Source organism: Embiotoca jacksoni, unplaced genomic scaffold, assembly GCF_022577435.1.
Source record: "Embiotoca jacksoni isolate LCO1_2020_lvr unplaced genomic scaffold, fEmbJac1.0.p SCAF_13, whole genome shotgun sequence".
In the NCBI taxonomy this organism is placed as follows: Eukaryota; Metazoa; Chordata; class Actinopteri; family Embiotocidae; genus Embiotoca; species Embiotoca jacksoni.
In genome coordinates this window covers 18,445,343-18,468,915 of record NW_027185263.1, presented here as the reverse complement: position 1 = coordinate 18,468,915, position 23,573 = coordinate 18,445,343, and the positions used below count along the sequence as shown (strand labels likewise).

At 42.8% G+C, this 23,573-nt stretch overlaps 1 protein-coding gene across 6 annotated transcripts; it reads left to right on the top strand.

Moving 5' to 3' along the window:
* Positions 1-1,191: 1,191 nt before the first annotated feature.
* On the top strand, positions 1,192-20,057 carry map6a (microtubule-associated protein 6a). Of its 6 annotated transcripts, none has more exons than XM_069147059.1 (6): positions 1,192-1,287; positions 1,451-2,244; positions 14,465-14,678; positions 14,893-15,107; positions 18,260-18,370; positions 19,565-20,057. In XM_069147059.1, the coding sequence occupies exons 2-6, from the start codon at positions 1,535-1,537 to the stop codon at positions 19,710-19,712; spliced, it is 1,398 nt and encodes a 465-aa protein (XP_069003160.1). In that variant the 5' UTR covers positions 1,192-1,287; positions 1,451-1,534; the 3' UTR covers positions 19,713-20,057. The 6 variants fall into 6 exon arrangements, with proteins under 6 accessions (XP_069003160.1, XP_069003159.1, XP_069003158.1 ...); XM_069147058.1 differs by having other exon boundaries at positions 1,192-1,292; XM_069147057.1 differs by having other exon boundaries at positions 1,195-1,287; positions 1,387-2,244.
* The last annotated feature ends 3,516 nt before the right edge of the window (positions 20,058-23,573 follow it).

Here is a 23,573-nt window from a genome sequence, read left to right as displayed (position 1 = left end):
CAGCAATCAGACTTTTGACCCTGCATGTAAGACTTTAAATGGAGATTTCAGGCAAAAACAACGAGCCACGCGTTAGTGGAAGAGATGTCTGTCAAAAAGACTTTTCGTTCTGCTTTTATTGTGCTTGAACTTCCTGCAATTCATGAAGTGTAGTCAGCGGTTTGCCTGTTTGCACAATATGTGGATTTTTATAGACGTAAGGGCAGCCCCATCTGGTTGACAATCCTGCAACTGCAGTTCAGTGAGATACGGATGGCAATAAAGGTCCTGCAGAAAGGCCGGACACCTTTCTTATCACTTTATCAGTGTGGCATGAAATGCTTTGATATGATTTCAATATTGTTTAAAAGTAAAGTGCTCTTGTGTGGTTTAGTACAGCTCCATCACCAAGCCCACACACCTTTATTATCATCGGAAGAGTTATCAACTGTGTCTGAACAAAAAACTAGATAAGAGGAGATAGTGGGGGAGCTATTTAATTCATGCACTGCAACACACATGTCTGTTTGACTGAGACAGACACTCACAGGAATGTAATACGCACATCCTCATTATATTCTATCTTTTTTTTTTGTATTTGATCTCATTAGCATATGTTAGTTTGACATTTCCCAGGGCCACTGTGTTTGATTCTATTCTTTTATGCTATGTAAATATATCTTCATAAATTATTAATTTAGCGGCTTATTTACATAAATTACCTTAACATGAACACTTTAATCAGTATTTTTACTTGCACTTACTGACAAAAAAAATACAGAAATACCCGGAAATTAAATTACAATGTCATGTTTTAAAGCTTAAGAGCTTTATTATTGTTATTTTAAAAAAATAGCTGTTTGCATTTATTATAAAACTTCTCTATTATATTATACTGTATGTAGAGCTCACCCCGTTTATCAGCCTCACACCGACAGGAAATTAATACTACTCACATTTCAAAATCAAAGCTCCAGACCTTGTTGAGTGTTTGTGTCCAATAGATATGCGCGGTTTAAAAGAGCCTGCCAACCTATAATTTACAGACTTTTCAATGTGCTTTGTTTTCTTTTGGGGGACTTGTAATTGCACGACTTCATAATAGCGTCTGTGCAGGATTTAGGGTTTGCAGGTTAAACCGGAAGTCCATTTCATTCTCTCTAACATGACTTGTATTTTTGTCATCAGCTCCAATTTGTGTCTCCGGGATGCTGAGCAGGCGGGCGGGGCCGTTCTGCTTGCAGTGCCCTGCCGTGGAGTGATGTAGCAGGACATACTGACAGAGCGGACGAAGCACAGCAGACGTTTGTACGGTTGGTTTTTCATAAATTCATTTAAATCTGCACCAGTAGGTTATATTCTGCAAGCACAATGGATTTACTTAATAACCGAGTTTAACGTCAACAGCTTTGGAGCCATCCGTGCAGCCTGACGTACGGACATCTTGATTTTTTTTTTTTTTTCCTATCAGGATACCGGAGTGTGGAGGCATATTTTTTTCCGTCGTTTCGGACCCATAGAAATTGTGCGGTAACGGAGCTCTACACTCTTCACCATGGCGTGGCCCTGTATCAGCAGGGCGTGCTGCATGGCCCGCTTCTGGAACCAGCTGGACAAGGCTGACATTGCGGTGCCTTTGGTCTTCACCAAGTACACGGACGCCTCTGAGATGCAGCATATCCAGCTGCAGCCGCCGCTCCACCCTCCCCAGGCCCGGGTCGCCATAGAAACGCAGCCGTCTCGTGCAGAGACCCGTACAGCTATAGCAGCACGCGCGCCTCGGAGATGCGTCTCGGAGGAGCGCGTGTGTAGTTCGGTGATGCGCGAGGACTTTAAACACTGGAAAGTGCGACCCGAACCGAGCTGTAAACCCAAGAACCAGTACCACGAACCAGAAACACCGTTCAACAGCAAGACCCAGTACCAGAAGGACTTCAAGCCCTGGCCCATCCCGAAAAGGTACGACCACCCCTGGATACCCAAACCCCCTCTGACCGGCGACGACCGGGCACCGGACAGGTCCAGGCACACTAAGCAGCACGTGGTGCTGGCAGATGTGGACAGTGGCGTGGAGAAGAGCGCCATCGCTGATAAGGTGCAGGAGAAAGACCTCGTGCAGGGTCAAGAGAGGAAAAAACGTCCCAATAAGCCCGAGGGTGAGAAGAAAGTAGTCCTGAAGGTGGAAGGAGAGGGCAGAGGGAGGGCCGCAGCGGATGCGGTCAACAGACAGATCAAAGAAGAGATATCAGCCGGTAGCTCCTACAAGTGAGTTTATACACTGTCCTTCACTGGTGTGTGTGTTGACCACAGCCCCTGGCTGTCCATGAAGGGGTCAAAGGGGTCAAAACTGTTATTTTAAAGTAGGCCAATATAACATTATATAATTAATGCACTTCATTTTAAAATGAATTTGTTTTCACTTAGTCACTGAATTACACAATAAAAGTGCAATTCATTATGAAAAAAAAAAGCATCCTTACCAGCCACTCTTTTTGAAACAAAAGGAGTTATTGTCACATTATATGACACATTTACATTGTTGTCCCACATGTTTCTCTACTGTGAGCCACCAACTGTCAACAAACCTTCCTTCAGCAAAAAGAACAAAACACCAACAGCTCTAACACCACCACCACCCCACCCCCCCCCCCCCCCCACACACACACACACACACAATTTTTCTGCTGAATCATGTTCATACAGTTCCTCATTAATTGAAAGTTCCTATCCAAACCTTTAATGGAGAAGATACGTTGCCAAAGAGGAAATCCACTAGTTTGGGTGTCTGTTTAGCTCTGCAGGCCTGATCATTTAGAATCTTTCCACAATACAGTACTTAATTGTTTTTGTATCACAAACTAATTCACACACAGCATTTGAATTACATGGCAGTCGGATTGTATTTTCTGCACAGAAGGTAATTGGTTAATAATAATAATAATAATAGGTTAATTGACTGGAAAGGTCGGTGTGGGGTCAAACGCTGATGTTTATGTCTAGGGGGCTAATCTCTGTCCTATTATGCAATGTTCCCAAGGATGATGGTGACTGGTAGATGTATGAACATCAAATCATGCACCTCACTGTCGCTGGACACTCGCTTCTCGAAGCTCAGCCTGCTTTTTATCGGTGGCTTTCACATTTACTGAAGGCCGGTGGTTGTGAGAGTGTGAGGCTATGTGATATTTGAAATCCATTACACACTCAAACCTGGATTTTTGTACTTTTTTTTTGTGACCGCTGCAATAAGAAGTATTCGACTTCTTATTCTTTGTCTTATCTTAAAAAAAAACCTCCTTTAAATCCTTCCATTGAAAAAAGTGTTTAGTTCACGTTGTTCACTCAAAAAAGAAATGCGTCACAGAATGTAGGTGTGGTCTGGTTGGAGGGGGGGGGGGTAGGAAGCCTGGCTGAAGTGGGACTCTTGTGGCAGTGGCGCTATGTGAGATCAGGGAGGGAGTTTTCCAGCTGTTTGGGGCCTCGCTGGCGTGCCTGTGTTGTGGAGACGTCGGCAGGGTGCAGCTCAGGGCTCTTTACCCCCACATGGCATGAAATGGCTGCACCGTGACAAGCAGAAGCCCAGTCAGCCCCTCTGTCTTCCGCTGCCAGCAGACTCAAAGCAGGTCAACTGTGGGGTAATGCCACGGATAGTGTGCACACGCTTAAGCACACACACACACACATACACCTATAGAAAAAAATATTTGTGTTAAAGTACAGTATGTTATGATGTTTTTCCAAGTCATTTTTTTCATTACTAACCTATAACAAATAGGCTAATAGCACAGGACGATTCCTGCAGGTGAAATTATCCCTCAATTAATGCATGGGGATATGTTTGAAGTTAATATCACAATATCAATAATCATATTTTTATGTTACGCTAACATTTTACAAAACTAATCCCACATGTAAAAGAGAAACGTAACTCATTTTACTACAGTTTGCCTGAAATAATGTATTCTGACAACATGCTTTTGTAAAATGACATTTCACCTTTCAAATGTGATGTTTTTATCTACTTTGTGTTTTGGCTGTTAAACACAGTCTTATGTTAACGTTCTGTTCACAGGATAACAGACTGTATTGCTTTAAAAACTCTGATTACAGGCAGATGGCGTCCAGTTGATAAAAACTCAGGGTTTCATAAACTATCGCCTCATAAACGCCTTATTTTGTCAAATTTTTCAAACAGCACCAAAACTGTCTGCCGTCTCCGGCAAGGAGAGGAGACAAAGACAATCGGCATATTAGCATCGTCACTGTCAAGATGTTAACATAGCACTATTGTCTTGTGACAAGGTGCTCGGGTCAGTGGTGAAATTTCAAATGTACGCTTACCAGTGGTCACAAAAACATTTTTATCAGGTGCTAATGTTGATCAAGTGGTTAATTTGGGATACAGTATAATTTGTATTTATTTACAGTGAAAAATCCAAATGGCACATGGTCCCAATACACATTACAAACACAAAGAACAGCCACATTTAAATATCAAGGAAATGGTAGTGGAGAACTAAGGATTTTAGTTATGTACTGTACAATTCTCTTTATCCTTATAAAGAGAACTTCATACCCTAGAGATCTTAAATGAAAGCAGAATTTTAAATTCTATTCTAGATTTAATTGCAAGTCATTGTAGGGAAGTTAAAATGGGGGACATTTTTTCTCTCTGGTCAACTGCAGTCAGCACTATGGCAGCAGCATTTTGAATCCACTGGAGACTTTTCAGCGAGCGACCGGGACATCCTGACGATAAAGAATTACTGTAGTCCAGCCAGGAAGTAACATATACACATGGATTCATGTCTCCCCATCGCGCCGAGACAGGATGTTCCTGATCTTGGCAACACTGCGGAGATGAAAGAATTGTTTTTTGTTCTTCATGGATGGTTTTAACTCGGTTAACTCTGCATACTGTATGTAATTCTGCACCTCCATTCCATTGTAGAGATTCGGAGAAACAAAGAGTCACACAAAACGGTATTCATGGGGGCAGAAAGCGTGAGCTCCTTGCAGCTTTCCAAAAAACTGTTATGATGTGGTGTTGGAGTGGATTAAAACGCAGACACAGACACGGGTCAAAGTTCCAAAACAGTCTTTATTTTGGTAAAGACCAGGTACCTAAAGTCTTCCCTCCACTCCTCCCGAGTCGGGAGGGAAACTCCACCGACTCTGCTGACTGGTAGCTGGTGGGACAGGCTCCGACTGGTAGCTCCGACTGGTAGCTCCGACTGGTAGCTGGAGGCGGGGCATCGACCAAGCCGGAGGCTGTGACAGGAGGCGGGGTGTTGGCAACCCGTCCGGTGACAGGAAACGGACGTCGACCTGGCTGGACTCAGGAAACGAAGGAGCGGCGTTGTTGACCCAGTCAGAAGCTGGTGGCCCGGGGTCGGCGACCCGTCCGGAGACAGGAACAGGAGTGACGGCGTCTTTGCCCTGTAGCCCGCCCTGTAAGACCCAACGGACCAACTCCCTGGCCTGAATGGCGTCTGAATCTCTTGTCGGGGCTGCGGGGGTAGAGACTCTGTCGTTGCGGCTGAAGGCTCTGTCGTGGCGACTGACGGGGCTGTAGTCCACAAAACCCGAGGCTAGGGACGTCGCCGGGCAGGAACCCGCTGGGCGGCGGGACCGGTGACCCCGGCGTCGCCCCCTCCTGGGGGGGTCCCAGAAGGCCAGAGCTGAATACTGAAATAAAGTCATGTACTTGGGACCCGAGTCTGTGGCCGCTGGGTCCATAAATGGTCAGTCCATTCTGTTATGATGTGGTGTTGGACTGGACCCAAACGCAGACACGGGTCAAAGTTCCAAAACAGTCTTCATTTTGGTACAGACCAGGTACCTAAAGTCTTCCCTCTACTCTTCCCGAGTCGGGAGGGAAACTCCACCGACTCTGCTGGCTGGTAGCTCCAAGGCACCTGGTACTCCCAGGTGGTCTCCCATCCAAGTACTAACAGGCCTGACCCTGCTTAGCTTTGGTGATCAGCTGAGATTGGGAGCACTGACTGATTGCAGGAGCGGGAGCCGAGCGGTGACTAGTAGTGACAACCTCTTACTGGCAGTATGGACCGACACTAGATGACTGCAGGTAGACATAGTCCGGGGAGGTGATCAGTTGAATGAGCCACCTGCAGGTGGTGATCAGAGAAAGTGGTGGCAGCTGCACAGACCGGTGAGGGTTGTGGCCATGGGAGGTGACGGGAGGTGGGGAGAGGAGGACACAGAACACATGGGAGGACAATAACAAACAGACAGGGGAATGACGGCACACACGAGGAGAAGCGACTGGGGACAAAACAGATGGAGACAGACCAGGGTCAGACAGGGATCCTGACAAAAACACCATCAGTTTTTTTCAATTTAACCAAAAACTAAACACAGAAATTAGAAACTTGGAACAGCTGTTTTTTTTGTCTGTTGGCTGTTTGACTGTTGGTGTTTTTTGCCCCAATAAACGCTGTTCGCACACTGTTTTGTGTGACTTTGTGCAAATTAGCATGACCCATAGAGTACTAACAGCTATATTAATGGGAAATACATGAGGTGGAAAAAAACTGCAATTCGTCTTTAAGGTATCTTTCTAATGTTTGTGTTATAATGTACAACATAAGTATCAGCTGCATCGTAGTAAGGTAGATGTTGGTAGCCGTGTATTGGTCAGGCTACACTTACAGTACAAAGTGTTTAAAGTCCATAACTTTGTGCTGATTAAACATGGAGCCATGTTCCCCTCAGCTTTCTATTCTGAACTCTTATTTGGCTACAGAGAGCTGGCTGAACACAAAGGTTCTCCCTCTGCAGTGCACCTGGGAAAAAGCTAAAGGCAACTAGAGTTCCTTCCGGCCAACCGCTGTGTGAACTATTCATTTTCAACCACCGTCCTTCCAGTCACAAGTCCCATCCAACCTTCATCTCACCGCCAACTCGCTGCATGATGTTTAAAATGCCAGTTTTGCATGAGAAGAAGCCGGGTGTCTCAGGCGGTGGCTGCCGTCAGAGTCTTCGTTAGTGTTTGCTTTTTGTTAGCAGTACTGCTGTAAAAGACAAAAGACCATTGTTCATCTTGTCAGCGTTATTTGTTGCATTATGCGACGTGCGTCCCGAAGTAAGAGACTTTCAAAGAGAAGACCGCAAAAAGAAACGTCAAGACAATGAACACGAGTACTGTTTAACAGTGAGCTCGTAGAGCAGGTTCACCGAGTTCAGAGACTACGGTGGCATGAATTTTAATCTGTGTCACGTATCATCATTTGACATATTTCCAGCAGTAAAATCTCAGGGGCTTCTTCTTTTGAATTTCTGCTCTCGTATTTCTCGGCTCAGCACACAAATCCCTCGTTCTTTAAGACAATGACGCCCGATAAACTCTGTTTAAAAAACTGTCTTTTATGTCACGTTTACAGAACATACGATACGCGGTAGCAGACAGTACGCAGTAAAGGAGCCAATGGATTCTGGTGGATTTAAAAATGATCCTCTTAGGAAGTCTGCAAAGCCTCATGTTTCTACTGACAAGCAGTGAATGCAGAAACACCCTTTCGGCCTCAGCTCTGATTCGGAGAGTCAGGGAGGAACGAGGAAAGAGTTCTTCTCTAAAACTGCTTTTTTATTTATTTTTTTTGCTTCCTGAAAATACAGTCGGTGTGCTTTAGTTGTGGTGGATTTCCACATATTGTTCCCCGATTGTAATCCTGAGATCTCCGGTGACGTCCAGTCGTCACATCAGTCCAGCGCTCTGCCTATTAAAATTTAACTGTCTTATGTAACCAGTCTAATCTGATTTTGTCATATCTGATTACAGTAAATTTCCAAGGACATATCCTCTGATTTGATCGTGGATATGACTGCATTATGTAAGATACTGTAACAAAGTTGTAACTAAACACTGACCGTTGGTAATGTCTGAAACCACTGAAATCACCAACTTGCTGCTTTATTATTATTATGGTGCATTACTTCACTGGAAGATTTAAAGTTGTGCCTTTGCTGTTTGTTCTGTGATTGTTGTGTCTGGCTAAATGAGCAGAGTCTGGACTTGTTGCCATTGGCTTGTAAAAAATTAGCATGGCAGCCATCCTACGTGACCCATTAAGAGTCCCTCTCTAATGCCATAATTTACGGTTTGCACTGAGCCACAGCCTGAGAGGCTACGGAGAGGCTGCGAGATTGAGTGGAGGCCAACTAACCCCGAAGGAAGGAGGGAGTATTGAGTAGAAGCCAGAATCCGAACCAGCTGACACACCAAGAAACACTGAGGAGGTGAAGCTGTGCGACTGCAGATCGATCCGCTGGATTACTCGGAGAGAAGCCGGCCAGCTCTTTATCTCCTGCCAGCACGCGTGTAGAATTAGAGTCCGAGTCACCACGAGGGACAAATGACCAGAAATTTGAGCCAGCTGTGTCAGCTTATGTAATTTTAACGTCCACTGTAACACAGGGTCACCGATAAAAGGCAAAAGTTCTTGTTATGCTGCATTCATATATGGACGGAGCTGCAAATCATCTCATTTGAAAGTGATGGATAAAAATACTGTAGCTGGCGATTCAGTTTTTGTTAGTCTGGTAGTTAATTGCTCATCTAGTTGTTATCACAGCACTCATGGACATGTTCTCATGACTTCAGTTGGATTGTGATTCGAATGGACAGATGGATGTGAGACTAAAACAACGGAGGCTACCCGTGTTGGTTTAGAACTTCGATCCAGAGTATCACATCTAAAAACCTCCTGCACGGGTTTCTGTCACAGTTTTGGCTTCAACTTCAACTTCTTGAATGTGAATTCACAGCATGACATGCAGATGGATCGAATAACTGTTTGTCACAGTCCCACAGTTTGCAAAATAATAAGACAGAACAAGAAAAGCATAAATATAACCAAAAAAACAATAAGTCAGACAACGTAGGGCAAATATGGGTCCATAGTGCAAAAGTTCAGAGTTTACGGGGGAGAGGGGAGAGAGTTCAGCATCCTGACAGCCTCATGGGCAAGGCACTGAAGGCAAGTACTTCGCATGCCAGCTCTGTGTGTGTGTGTGTGTGTGTGTGTGTGTGTGTGTGTGTGTGTGTGTGTGTGTGTGTGTGTGTGTGTGTGTGTGTGTGTGTGTGGTCCAAACTGTGTCTACACATAAAGGTGGTATACTTGAAGACAGCCACAAGGAAAATGTGTGAATTAAAGACAAAGATTGTAAAGTGTTTTGTAAACCATTGAAGTAAAAAGGCTGCTGCATCACTTCACCTTCCCACTGAGCAGCCTTTCAGTATTTATACCTCCAGTCACAGGACGCCAGCTTTGCCAGGTTGTCTTTGTGCCTATAGTGCCATTTCTTATAGTGCCAGTGGTTTGTTTCTTTGTTTGGGCCTTGATTGTTTTTTGGACCTTGCCTGTGATCTGGATTCTGCCTCAGCCTGCTCCCCGTGTTTAGTTTGTCTGTCTGTTTTTGTACTTTTGTACGAATCTGAACTCTGATTAAATCTGATGTATATTGTCAACCCATTTTGTACACACATTCATAATCTCTCCTATTGACTTTGGTGATCTCCTCAATATTCGTCTTGCACCATGTTGACATTTTTGTTTTTGTTAGCGAGTAATTGTTTCAGTGATAAAGTTCCACCATTAGTTGGCCAAATGTCACATAACTGACTGATGAAGTCGCCATTATTAGGCCAAATACCATTTCAAATTAAGAGCCCTCTGCGCTTCATACCCATCCAGCCATATGCTGCTGTTTGAACTAATTGAAGTTCTTCCTGTATATTATTTACATTTACACCCCTGGAAGTTGCCACTGCAAAAAAAAGGCTTGATTCAAATTATTGATTAATGTTGTAAAACCCAGTTAGATTTTTTTTTTTTTTCCTTTACAGAAGGAAATTTAATGTGACTTTATTTTTGTACCCTACTCCTGGCTGGCCTTCTGTGTCCTGTCAATAATAATAATAATAATAATAATAATAATAATAATAATAATAATGTGTCAGTTCAACATGTACATCTCGACACCGTTTGATTCCAAATTTGCAGGCTTTTTGTTTTAATTACTCTTCTACGTCTCCCCCTGTGAAAGGTCCAGATTGTGCCATGTTAAGAGCAGGGTTGGATGAAACCGAGCGGTGCTGAACTCTGGCGCCGTTCCAGCCCAGTCAGTGGCAGCGTTTGGTTGTAGTGATGAGGTCTCACCGCCCCTCCACCGCAGCGGGTCAGCAGGGTCAGCACCCCCAAAGCAGCTTCAGTCACACAGTGTGGAATACCGGGCGGTACATTAGCACATCCTGGGCCTCAGTGACTCACAGACGGAGACTACATTTACCAAAAGAAAGAAAGAAAACAGAGAAATAGTTATAAAAAGAGAAAATAGATGGGGCGGGTCATTTCATTTTTAAGCTGAAAACATAGATTGTGAATCAATAAATAATAATAAATCATCATAAATCATGTTGACAGCAGAAATGCCAATTATTTTCTGGTTACAGCTTCTGAATAATGCATTTTCTGCGGGGCCATTGTTTTAAGTAATAATAAGCAGAATATCTTTGATTTTTTTTTTTTTTTTGAGTGTTAAAAAAAGCAACTCGAGGCATCAAGTTGGGTTGTAGAAAATGCCTCCGTATGTGTCACTATTTTCTGACAGCAGGAGCCTCACTGTAAATCTGTCAAAATCAAAGCTCAGCACACGGCTCTTCTCCCCTTCATGTATTTGGGACGTTGTTCCGACAGTCTGACCCAAAGTCACTGCGTGATTATTATGGGTCTGGCGATGCTGCATAGGGAATGGCCTCCAGCTGTTGCATCCTAATGGGCGTAGGCCTCGGGTTCATTTGGACAACTGCCGAGTCAGCATTTAACCAATCGGTCTTGACCGCCATGTGCGCCAAAATTCAACCAACGCTGCAACTATAGCCAGAAAAGAAAAAAGCTTTACTTCAACGTCATCGCGCAGAGCGGACGCGTCGCGCGTGAACCTCACGCCGCTACGTTTCCACATTCATTCGGTGCGCGGGAGCTCGATGCAGCTTCGTGACAAGACAGCTACTGAACCAAGAAAGCTTTTTTCAACGTTCATTTTTAATCACGTACCGAGTACACGCTGACCTCAGAGACACAGGCTTTATTGTTGCGCAGTCATATGTTCATGAATAGCAGCGATGTTACAGTACAGGCCGGTGTTTTACACTGCCAACCCTGTCTGCGCTCACATTCGTCTCTCTCTGTCTTTTTCTTTTACATACACGCAGCCTGTGGTGTCATGTGGACACTTTATACTCTTGGCCTCGGACATTGTTGTATAACCTGTCTTTGCATCGTGGCTTCTTGGCCCCGGCCGAGCATTCACAGTGGACTTCAGTCCTGTTATGTAATGGCTCTCTGTGTGATTTCCACCTCTCCTCTGCACCACTGGAGGAGGGGATTTCTGTATTCAGCAGCCCTGTCGCTGTCACCAGCCTTTGTGTCGTAAATAACTTTCTTTTCACGTCACAATAACGGGACATTTTATGCGTTGGTTCTGTTTAATGAATGGACAGCTTAAATGTTACCGCGTGACAGCTAATGTAAGTTTAGATGAATGGAAAATAATGATATATTTAGATGAGACTTCGTAAGATAAATCACCTTGACTTTTAATTAAAAATCCATTGTAAAATGTCATTTGTATTTATTGTTGTTTTGGTGAGACCGTTTCACAAAGGTTAGATGAAATACTTGAGCACTTTGGATAACAGATAGTGAAATTCATATATATTTTTTTATTTTTCTATTAGGATGCCAGTGTTGGTCTGTTTTTTGATGAATTCGAGTTACTTCACCTCCAAAGCTTGTGTTTCTAATTAGCAAATGTTGACATGCTAAGATGGTAAACACGATCTCTTTTACCCTCAACATATCAGCATTGTCCTTGTGAGAATGTTAGCACGGTGACATTAGCATTTAGCTTGTACAGCCTCATAAAGCTCCTAGCACAGGTGGAGGCTTCAAAATCACTTCCCATTCACTGTAGGTTGTAGTGCACCATTTTATCCTGAGTCCTCAAATTGCCAGTGTGTGAATTTACTTTAGTGTAGTGCAGGAAAAGTAGTTCCCATGCAGCCCGGTACACCTGTCAAGTGTGCTTGGTGTGTCAGCCTCACCAAGGTGTGAAAAGTTCACGCAGAACAAGGTAATGTATGGAATATAATGGAAGCATGAACAGTGATAAAGTCTGCTCAGTAAGGAGGTCTGGGGTAATCGCATGGATCTAACAGTCTGTGAGGAAGCAAATGTCAGTGTGGATATGGTTTAAGTACGTAGTTACTGATGAGGGTGGATCAAAAAGACGGCTCCTGTTTCAGTGACGTGCACAAAGCAGGAAGAATCTCTAACCGGTGTTGGCACACAACAGGAACAGTCACAGACCTCCATCCACCTTAAAACACAGCGCCGCCTCCTTCTTCCCACCTTCTGTTAAAACCTCCATGAAAGTGATGCTGCAAAATGATTATGATTACTATCAGAAATCTCAATTTAAACTCAATCCTGAAGCGTAAATGAGTGAACGGTCCCGTCACGGACGACCAACCACAAACTTACTTCAATAGTGTTGAGTCCTCTGAATCCAGGACTGAGTCTCACTTTGACACATTCTGTTGTTGTTGTTGTTGTTGATGATGGTTTCCCTCCTGCCTGCCATCCCAGAAACATTAGCGGTCAGAGCCATAGCTTTCGCACTCGAATGCAAAGTCATGCAGCTCAGCTATAAATATCAGAGCTCGCTTTCCACAATGCAACTCATCAGAAGCACCTGTCTCTGGATCACTTGGCCTCCGAGGCTGTTTCCAGTTAGTGATTGTGTATCTTTCCCCGTGACTCGGGCTTATCATTTGTTCTAATGAGGCGTACAGCAGCCCGACCTCGTCTGCTCCGCCGTCTTCACTCAGACAACAGGAACGCTTCACTGAGCCTCGACTGCAGTTGCGTTCGACTTTGTGCAGAGACAATTTAAATCTGTTTAATGCTGACTCTTTTCTCGATAAACTATGAAGGGCAGTCAAAAATGTCCAAAACTGCTCCTTCTGCGTGAAAACGGAGCGCAGCACCGTGACGGGCTCGGAGCACGGGGAAGCTTTAACCTTCATGAGTAAATATTTGAAGTTACATCGCTTGATCACCGTAAAGCACCTGAATTCCAGGCGTTTTTGTGATCAGTGGTGCATTTTCTGATTTCAGCATGGACCTGAGCAGAGAACTCACATCACATTGTGTGTCGAACTCTGGAAATTGGCAACAAAGCCATTCACGTATCAAGAGGAAAAAAAACCTGACTGTCCAGGATCCACACAAAATGTAGGTTTAACAGTTTTATGTGACTGTTAAGATGTACAAAATTGCAGTTCATGCTGTGATTATACATACTAATAAAAATGGATCTGAGTATACAAACCACAGAAAAATCAGTCATGACCAGACCACCAGACTAACGCTTCCTGTTCAAATATAGTTGATTCTTCCTTCTTTTTTTTTATTGACTTTTATAATTAAGGAAAAGTTGCGTTAAGATTCAAATCTATTTGAGAGCAGCATAAAAACATCCATATATTTATATGGATTTGTCTCATAATATATCAATCGATAGACTTTTTAAATGAAGAGCAAACAGCCCTACAAAAAGCAACATTAAAGAAAAGGATTTCTCGATTTCTGTAAGCCAAATTTCTGTATTTTTTTCTCTGTACTAATGATAAAGTGATATATGCAACAATTAAAATGGTGATTTATCAATCGAGACAAAAACTATTTTGATCTGAAACCAGTCCTTTATTATGCATCTCGGTATCCAGAAGCTGCGGTTGTCCTTTGTGTTACATCGTGTATATTAATACATCTTTGAGCGGCTGATGCGGATCATATGCTGCAGGCCAGCCTGCTGTGTGGATACCATACTGCTGACCTTCTTCAGAACTGCTGTGTGAGGACGACACTGTATCGCACCATCAGACTGTGGTGCAGACCTCCTCCCACCTGCAATACCTCTCACATACTCTGCTCCACAGTAGTAATGCACCACTTCTTTCATTTTTTTTGCATTAATAAAAACGGGTGTCATTGTTTCCACAATAAAAGTAATATATACACTGTATTTTATAGAATTCCTTCAAGTGACGGTCCAGCAAAGAAAAAAAAAAGAGTAAAATAAACACACACTGAAATACAGGGTGTCATGTGCAGGTTATTTGTTGTTGTTGTTTATTTCCTTGGTGCATTGACTTCCTGAAGTCTTGTGTTACCAGGACATTGCCAGACAACCAGCAAAGATTCCCCTCTCCGTTCAGTCTTTATGCTGAGCTCAGCTAACCATCCCCTGGCTGTATATTCAACAGACAGACATTCTTATCGTTATCTTTCTGCATTCTTGGTGAAAGATAACGATAAGAATGTTGACACCGCTGAAAAAGCCGACAGCAAAGTATGTTTTCTCACGCTTGCTGATTTCCCGTTTCTTTTCCCGACAGAACTGAGTTCAAGGCTTACAGAGATGTGAAGCCGGTAAAGATGATCCGGGCCAAGTCCCAGTACCTGCCACCGCACGAGAGGACGAGCCTGGAGACCAGCTATAGTGCCAACTTCAGGGGCCAAGCCCCGCTGCAGCCCGCCGACAACAAGGCCCGGGACAGGCGGAGGATACGCAGCTTGTACAGTGAGCCCTACATAGACCCCAGCAAACAGGTGAGAGCGCACCAGTCCGACTTTGCAATACGGCTTTAAATCAATCTAGTAACGGGGGCCACAAATGAGGGCTGAAATATATATTTATATTACTGAAATGTTGTGAAAAGTCTTACCATGTTCATCTCATTGCACGACACAGTTTTAGAAGTATCTCGCCATAACTGAGTCATTTCAGCTCAGGAATCTCTTCTCCGCTATCCGACCTCCTCAGGTTGACAGGTATAGTCCCTCTCGCTCTAAACCCAAAAAGTCTGGAGCCACAGCGGCAGGCCAGGCCAAGCCAGCAAAGAAAGCCAAAGACAAGCAGAGCGCCACGCTGAGGGGCTCCAAGAAGACCACCTCGGAGAACCAGCCTGAGAACCGGCCGACGGTGGGGGACAAGGAGAAAAGTAAAGAGATGAACAACAAACTGGCTGAGGCAAAAGAGTAAAACCATTAAGCACTCCTTCTCCTTTTCTTTCTTATTTTGTGGGTAAAACTAACACAGAGGCTGCAAAATTGATTCAAAGTTCTCCTCTTTGTTCTCATCTTCCTCTTCTTCTCTCACTTCCACTCTCTTCTTCTTCTTCTCTGTCCTCTGTCACTACCTCTTGGCTACCTTTTGTACAGTAACACATACAATACAATAATACACAATAAGATGTCGCGGTTTGAACATGACATGCCATTGCTCCTCCCGCTATGTACTAGATCGCTATAGTAACGAGTGGGCGGGACCATCCTCTTCCTTCTCTGCCATTTGAAGCCACCCACCACCCCCCCCCCCCACCCCCCCCCCACTCGCCTCCAACTCCAGGTTGCCATGGCGACTGGCTGTCTGGCTAGCCAATGGATGGCTCTTGTTGCATGGGCCCAGTGACAAGCAATTCTGAAGGGTTGGCTTTGATCAACGAAACAGATTGCTTTGTTGCGTTTATCAGAGATTTGTTTCTGCTTTTTCATCTGCTTCTTTTTTGGTTTTTTTTGTTGTTTTTTTTGGAGAAAGTAAATCCAATTGGCACTTTGAAAATGATTTCTGCACAAATTAACAGCAAATCTGAAAATCTTTGATAAGTGTCCTGCTTGGTTAATCATGATGAGTGTCTGATCCACGGCTTGTTTTGTACCTGCTCTGTTATCTCTGCTACTGTTGTCTGTTCATGGTGCTTAAGAGTCTGTGTCGGGCTGTATCACCATCAAAGCATTGTTCTATGTTATTTTGTAATGCAATGTCTCATATTGAACTAAACTCTGTTGTTGGCTCCAGAAAATTGCTTTCGCTTCATCCCAAGCTCGTCCTCCCATTTAGCATTTGCTCTCTTCACGTGAAGCCCATTCATACAGTGCTGTTTTGTAACACAAAATTTGTTGCCAGCGGCCCATCTGGGTCACACTGGACTGATTATGCATTACACACCAGTTATTTACATAGCAGCTGGGTGTTCCCACCGAATGAGATAATCACATTTAACATTAGAGTAACACCACTTCTCAGAACCAGACGGGGATGAGTTGAGTGGAGCTGGAGAATGTTGTTTTGAGCGGTGTGTGTGTTTGTATCCCGTCTGCCAAGCACGCAGCGCACTGAGCTGTCAGTCTCACTGGCCATAACTCCGTGTAATCACCCCCAACACGGTCTTTACCAACAAGGCGGATCCCCCCAGTGAAGCAGCAGTTCTACGGCGTGCACTCAGACACACACACACACACACACACACACACGCCTCCTTTTTCTGTCGTGCACTCTGCCGAGGGTGACCGTAGCCGATGTGATTAGGCTGCCATGGGCCATGTTGCTGCTTCAATAGCCATTTTTCCATCACCTTTAAAGAAGGAGCTGTTTGGCTGAAGCGCAGATTAGCGTTCCAAATAAATCAGGAAGAGTTCGCTGCCATTTGTCACATTTGTTTGTATTTAGGGAATAATCCAAATATACTTCTCATATTATCTTTTTGTATTCCAAAATAAACCAATAGGGACACAGTGATGTAATGGTCAGTGTAACTCGGATTATACTGTTCATCACTCTCTTGTTTCTCAATCCATATTCTGCTTGTTTTACCCAAATTTCAAGGCCAAAAACTGGTTTGATGAGGCTGAGTTTATTCATAAAATGTTGATTCTATTCTGGATTTATTTTTGCAAGTTCAACACGAAGGTGAAAAATTCTGGTTAATCCAAATGTCCTCAGAGAGCTGTGTTGAAGAAAAGAGGGCGAGGGGGGGTAGTAAGTAGTGTTGAAGCTGTTTATCTGTTAGAGCTAATTATAACCTCCCTTGTATGTATAGTTTATATTTGTCTATATATGATAGCAGGGCTACATGTGGGCTCTACACGCAGTCCAAAGCATCCAGCTGCTTTCTCCAAGTCCAAGCATATATATGTATGTATATGTACATACATATATATGCATACAAATATATATATATATATATATGTATGCATATATATATATACACATATCCTTGTTTTGGCACCTTGTTTTGGACTAGAAGAGGACTGTCATGGGTTAATCACACTCCCACACACACACACACACACACACACACACACACACACACACACACACACACATACCTCACTGTTCTCATTAGCTTTTGCTACTCAGCATCTTTCCATCCATGCTAAATGGGCAACCGTACCATCTCTGTTTAGTGTGGCGTCTGACGCAGCAGCAACCATTACCATCACCACCACCACCACCACCACCACCATGTGTCCAAGCTGATCACGCGCCCCGTCAGGGATGAGCACCCAAAGTCATTCCCATTTTGCAGCCTTTGGTTGGGGGACGCTTTGTCATGTAACACAAGGGGGGGGCTTCTAGGGGCAGTAAATGTAAACCGTGCTTAGCACACCACACACCCGGTGCTATCTCTGTGTTTACTAGATAAATAAGGATAGAAAGTACGGTAAAGAAAGTTATGTGTTGGGCAACAAAAAAAAAAAAAAAAAAAAAAAAAAACTGTGACGTGTTTGTGATTCTATCTGCTTGCTCATATTTAATGAAACATTACAAATAAATTCAAAAAGCAGAAAAAGCAGTGTCTTCCTTGCTTCTTTTTGTTAAGAGGAACAGTGAAAGATTAGTGATTGCAGGTGTCTGTCAGCGTTTCTCCTGTCCCAGTCCTTGTCTTTGTGACAGACAAAACATTTATGAATCAGATCCACATGGAAGAGAATTTTGCTCCCACAACTTCTTTCTATGCTTATCCAAGATTGCGCCGCATTCTGGCATGAGCTCTGACACTTTTACCAGGCCCTGCATGTTGCCCTCCTGTGAGAACTGAAGAATATATTATTTTTGCATTGTGTCTCAATATATTCTAAGAACTCATTTGATTTGTAGAGCAACATGCATGTAAAAGGATGTCCAGAAACTTATCCCAGAATAAGATGTCATGTGCTTCTTAGGCCTGTGGTTAAAGTACAAGTGATGCAAAAAAAAACAACAACAAAACAACTGCATACTGTATGTGTGATGTTACACTTGCTTTAGTCTGGTTTCATGGTTAAGAGTATTTGAGGATGTCACATTTTGGATGATGCTGTGTCCAATCTGTTCTGTGCTAATGAGTGACATTCTGATTCATTTGAAGGGTTGTGCTAAAACAGTACCACTACATACAACTCTGCCAGCCAATCCGAGATATTGGCTGGGTGCAGACTCTAAAGCAACACCTGTGGGGCTGTGCACTACCCAATCCCAGGTAATCAATCGCAAACAGTGAGAAAAAGAAGTAGCGCCACAAATGCCACTCATTCCCATTCATACATGCTCATGGAGTCGTGATTTACTTTTGTTTTCTAATGCAGTGGCACAGTTTTGTTTGTTCTGGTGCACCACCACATTATCTCCGGTCCCTTCTGTTTTTCTCTTCCATATGGACACAAGATTAGGGGGTTGAAAGGGGGCTGTCTGCCTGCCTGCCTGCTGTCACATCCTACATGTACGGTTCCTTAAGGTGTTTTTTCTTAAGGAGGCCTCAGGTTTAGTCATCTTCAACCATTCTTGAGCCAGCTGCTGTAATGTACCCACCTTCCATTGCATGACTAAATTGTTGAATTTTAAACTCAGGAAGGACCCCGATCATTTTATGAGACAGGTCACGCATGTAATACTTTCTTTTTTTTTTACCTTGTAGCAATGTTCATCTTAGGTAAAAGTTTCATTATAATTATAAGGACATTATGACTTTTTTTTTTCATTTAAAATCTGTTCCCAAAGCATGCTGCCACTGTTTTCTGTTGGACCTGCAATCTGTTCACTGATTCGGTCTAGGCTTTGCTCTCACTCAAGAACATGTGATGAATATTAGCATGGATGAAAGCTGACGGGTAAGTATGAATGGAATGAGGGAAGCGACGCTGCTTTGGGAAGAGACATTTCAAAGGAAATTGTAAGTGCATGTTAATGATCTATTTTGTACTCCTAATTTATTTCCTGTCAGATGTGCTAGATGTTTCCATTGTGTGCTGCATCTTAAAGCTGTCTTTTCAAAGAACACCCCGAGACCCTCATTGCACTATTGGCATCCTGTAGTGTGTAATGGCGCTGTGACTAAGTGGATGGGTCAAAGTATAGATTTTGAACCAGTACATCATTGGAAATCCGTATTCCCTCAACACAATGCATTTTATAGTGTTGTAAAGTTTTCAAAGTTACATGTCACGTAATTTGTTAGTCCCAGATCTCAATGCAGATTGTCCTGAGGCATTCTTACGTAGTATCTGAGGCAAATAAACAAGCAAAGAAGCATGTTTCTTCATCTGAAATGAGCGGTCACAGGGTGCTCAGCTCAGCTCAACCCAACCTGACTTGTGCTTCCGCCTGAGAGAAATGCCTCATCGTGTGTCTCTTTCTGTCTCCTTCTCTGGTGTCTTAACCATGTGCTGCCTCCTAGAGATGCTAAAGACGAGCTTCTCGGACCCAGTCATCGTCATTCCCAGGGTGCTGCTGGAGGAGAGCCACAACCTCTGTTGGAGAGACCTGAGCCTCGGAGGAGCGGCGGAGTCGTACGCTTTGCCCTAGATGGGAACCAGACTGAGTAGCAGACGCACCTTCATGCAGAGACTGCTGCTCTGTACTGTAAATACCTAGTGTTTAAGTTGTATTAGAAAAAGAGGTGAATCCCACAAAAAAAGAAAGTCCTTTCCCAGAGGAAATCCACGTATTTGAAACACGCATGTTTGAAACAGCTTCTGCCTCAAGGGTCCCGGCTGTTTGACCCATGGCATTATTGCAAAGGTGCTATATCATTTACTGGTTTCATGCAATTTGTTTGAATAGAATATGTCAATATAAGTACCAATACCACACCATGAAGTGCTTAATAATTACAAATAACTGTACTGTACATTGATTGGTTTAGTGTAAATAAACAAGCATAACTTGCAGATTGCCATACTGTATTGTAATTATTATCATTAGATGATTATTGTCATTATATAATGGGTTTGGAAGTTGTGAAGTGAGAAAAATTGTAGCATGCAGCAAAGACTCCAGACTTGTAGTTTGGTTAAAAGGAGACACATGCATGACGTCATACTCCACAACAAAAGGGAAAACTACAATTATAAATGATTTTCAGGGGTTGTGCCTGTAAGATACTGGAGCTATAACTTATTTGATTCAAACATATATTTCCACAGTGACACTTACAAGCCCATTATTTACAGCTCAGTTTCATTGTAGGAATCAGATACAGATTAAATACTGACAGTTCCTACCGATACTTATTGTAAATGTGGGTACAGTGGAGATAAACAAGAGAGAAACATTTGGACAATTTTTAACGAAAGTAATCAACACCTATAAGTATTCTAATAAATACTGGGGGGGAGGAAAAGCACTTAAGCTGGTGGAAAACAGTGTCAACAACCTTTTTCTTAATGCATAATTGAAGACTGAAAAGTGGACATCATTTAATTATATCACAGCCAATGTACATTGTTCTAATTGTGTAATTGAAGATTTTACACAATAACAATATAGATAACAATAGAAACATTCCATAGCTTTTCATTCGACCAAAAGTACATTTGCTTTGTACTCCAGCCTATCATCAAGCGCTGGATGAAGATGCAACATTTTAGACCCATTTCTCTTCTTGTCCTTCCTCCAAATCTTAAAATAATATTACCTTTTTCGATTATGTTAATAAATCCCTGTACTGTGGGTGCAGCTTTTCTGCTGATGGTATAACTGTAAAATCTGGCTTCCTCACTTTCTATCATCACGTTTTAGGTATGGGTACACAAAAATACATATTATTTATTTAACTTGTCCTTTTAGGTGGCCAATCATTCCCTTTAGTCCTGATTTTGTTTAGCAGTATTTTGGTACCTGACTCATACAAATAAATTACACTCTAAACTGTGAGCTGTATTATAAAGTGTTTTCCAAAAATATACCTCCCCTGGATATTGGAGCTTCACTGTGCAAAAAGATGTGTGCAGAGTTTGACACTAAACTTCAGTAGAACTGGAAGAAGAATGTGTGCAGTATCAAAGATGAGATTTTCAGCTGCATTGATTTTGAGCCTTTTTTAAACCGTCCTTTGGGAACCTCAGAAAGTTAAAGCCGCGTAGTGCTACAATAGCTCCGCCTTTGTCTAAAATTGGCAATATTTTGACTTGAATCAGGACATTTTGATCAAACAGTGAACAGACTAGATCACAGATCTGTCCATTAAATACCAGATTTCAGAACTTGACATTCTTTGATTGTTTGTGCCACTGACACATTTTGGTCATTTTGGTCAAACAGCTCTGATGTATCTGGATGAAAACTGGGACTGAACTACTGCTATGTGCACTCCTGCCAGAAGTCTACAACAAAAGCTAAGGAGCAACGGATCACCTACTTTCTTTAAAAAGCACAAGGAGCATCTCATTAAGCCACAACTCATATTTAATTTATGGCTTATAGTCTATTACAGAAGTAAAAGCGAGCTTAAAGAACAGGATCAGACAGCAGAAGAAACTTCAGAAAGCAGCTGCTTTGAATTTTGGATGTAAAGAAGCTGTTTCCACATCACACTAGACACATTAGACTTGCCTCCCTTCATTTCTGCTGTTTGCTTTATGGGAAATGACAATATGTATGACTGTGCTCGCATCCGCCTCACAGGCACATGTATACACACAATGCCCACATAAAACAAAGCCGAGCTCCGAGGTTCAGAGGTGGTGAGGCGTCACAGCCTCCACTGGTGCTGGAGATTTGCTGGGATTTGGATAATTGTGTTCTGAGAGACTTTCGCCTCTAACGAGCACCAGGGGAGGGGAAGTCACTCTCAATCTGTCAGTCTTAATCAGCAAGTCAGCCATCTTGATGAAGCATTTAAAACCCAGAGGAGTGTGCAAAGAGAGCAGATCACCTTTGATTCTTTTATGTCATGTTGGTAGTAGACAAATATTGAAGTGAAAGTCTATTCCACGAGCTTTGTTTTATATTTCCGATACCGTTATTTTTGCTGTGACACAATGGAAATCATTTTCTGATGCAATAAGTGAAGATCACTGATACAAATCTACAACAAATCCATTTGTGGAGGCAGGAGTATTCATGTTCTTTACTTTTCACTGTAAAAATACTCACCACAACTATAAATCCTTTAAAATAGGATTTAAGTAAGTCTTATCAACAGAATATACTTTATTTATAAAAAATGTAAGTGCAGTGCAGAAAACTTTTCACAATTATATACTATTAGATCATTACTGCTGGTTCATTAAAGTGTACTTAGCATGTTTTTGCAGTGGAGCTAATTTGGTAACACTTTATTAGCAAATTACTGACTCTATGAACCCAACCTGACTAATAAACAATATCTAAGATATTCAATTGAAATTCCAGGAAATAATTCATTTTGGTCATTTTACACTGTTGATTAAATCTAAAACGAAACATTATTTTTCCTTTAAGAGTTTGTTTTGAAAAGTCTTAACAACTTCAGCTGTAGTTCCCTCTGATGTCTACTTAATGTATTTAGTTATACTTCACAGCTGAAATACATGTATATCAATAGATTGGATTTAACAAGTAAAAACCACAAAGGTGAATAAGTCCTCCGACAGCACAACTCCACCTCCATCATAAATCCTCTCCCCTGCCCTGGTGCTCGGAGGAAGGTCCTGAGCTGCTCTATCAAAACACAATCAGGATGTTTAATTATATGACCTGTGTGAGGGAACGCCTTTGGGGATCCCTGCATATCTCTCGCACACACATATACATCCACAAAGATGAAAGCATTATGAATGACTGTGTCTCAGAGCCCCCCTGACCTGCACAAGAGAGAGACGTGAGGAGGAGGGGGAGAAAAACAGGAAGGACACACGGGTCAATTTGCAGCCATAACTGAGGATGTAGCCGCGTCGTCTTCCGGAATATAGACATACAGAGTGGAAAAAGTCATTTCGCCTCCAAATGATCCCGACAGCCTGACTCACGGCCTCAGGAATTACTCCTCAGACATTTGTTTTCTGTATTTTAACAATGGGGATTGTTTTTAGCTGTGGCTAACTGTGTTTGTGTGAGTGAGGGTTATAAATGATCAAACACATTGCTCTTTTTGAAATCCAATGCCATTCAGATTAACTGTAAACCACTACCAAGACACTCAATAAAAGAGGTGGAGGAAAAGTGGAGTTGGAGCCAAAATATTTGCACACAAAATCTGAGCAGAGTAATTGTTTTGAATAAATCATGAACGCACGTTTCAGCAGAAATGGTTGTCCCCTTTGATCGCTCTCTCTCCCTCCCCGCATCCATCACTCCCTCCATCCCTGCACTGGGCTGTTGCCATAGAGACGGGTTGCCAGGTCTCAGACAACGAGGCTGAATGGGTTAATGAGGAGGCGGAGCATTTGCAGCTCTCCAGATGGTAGTGAGCCCTCCTTCACCAC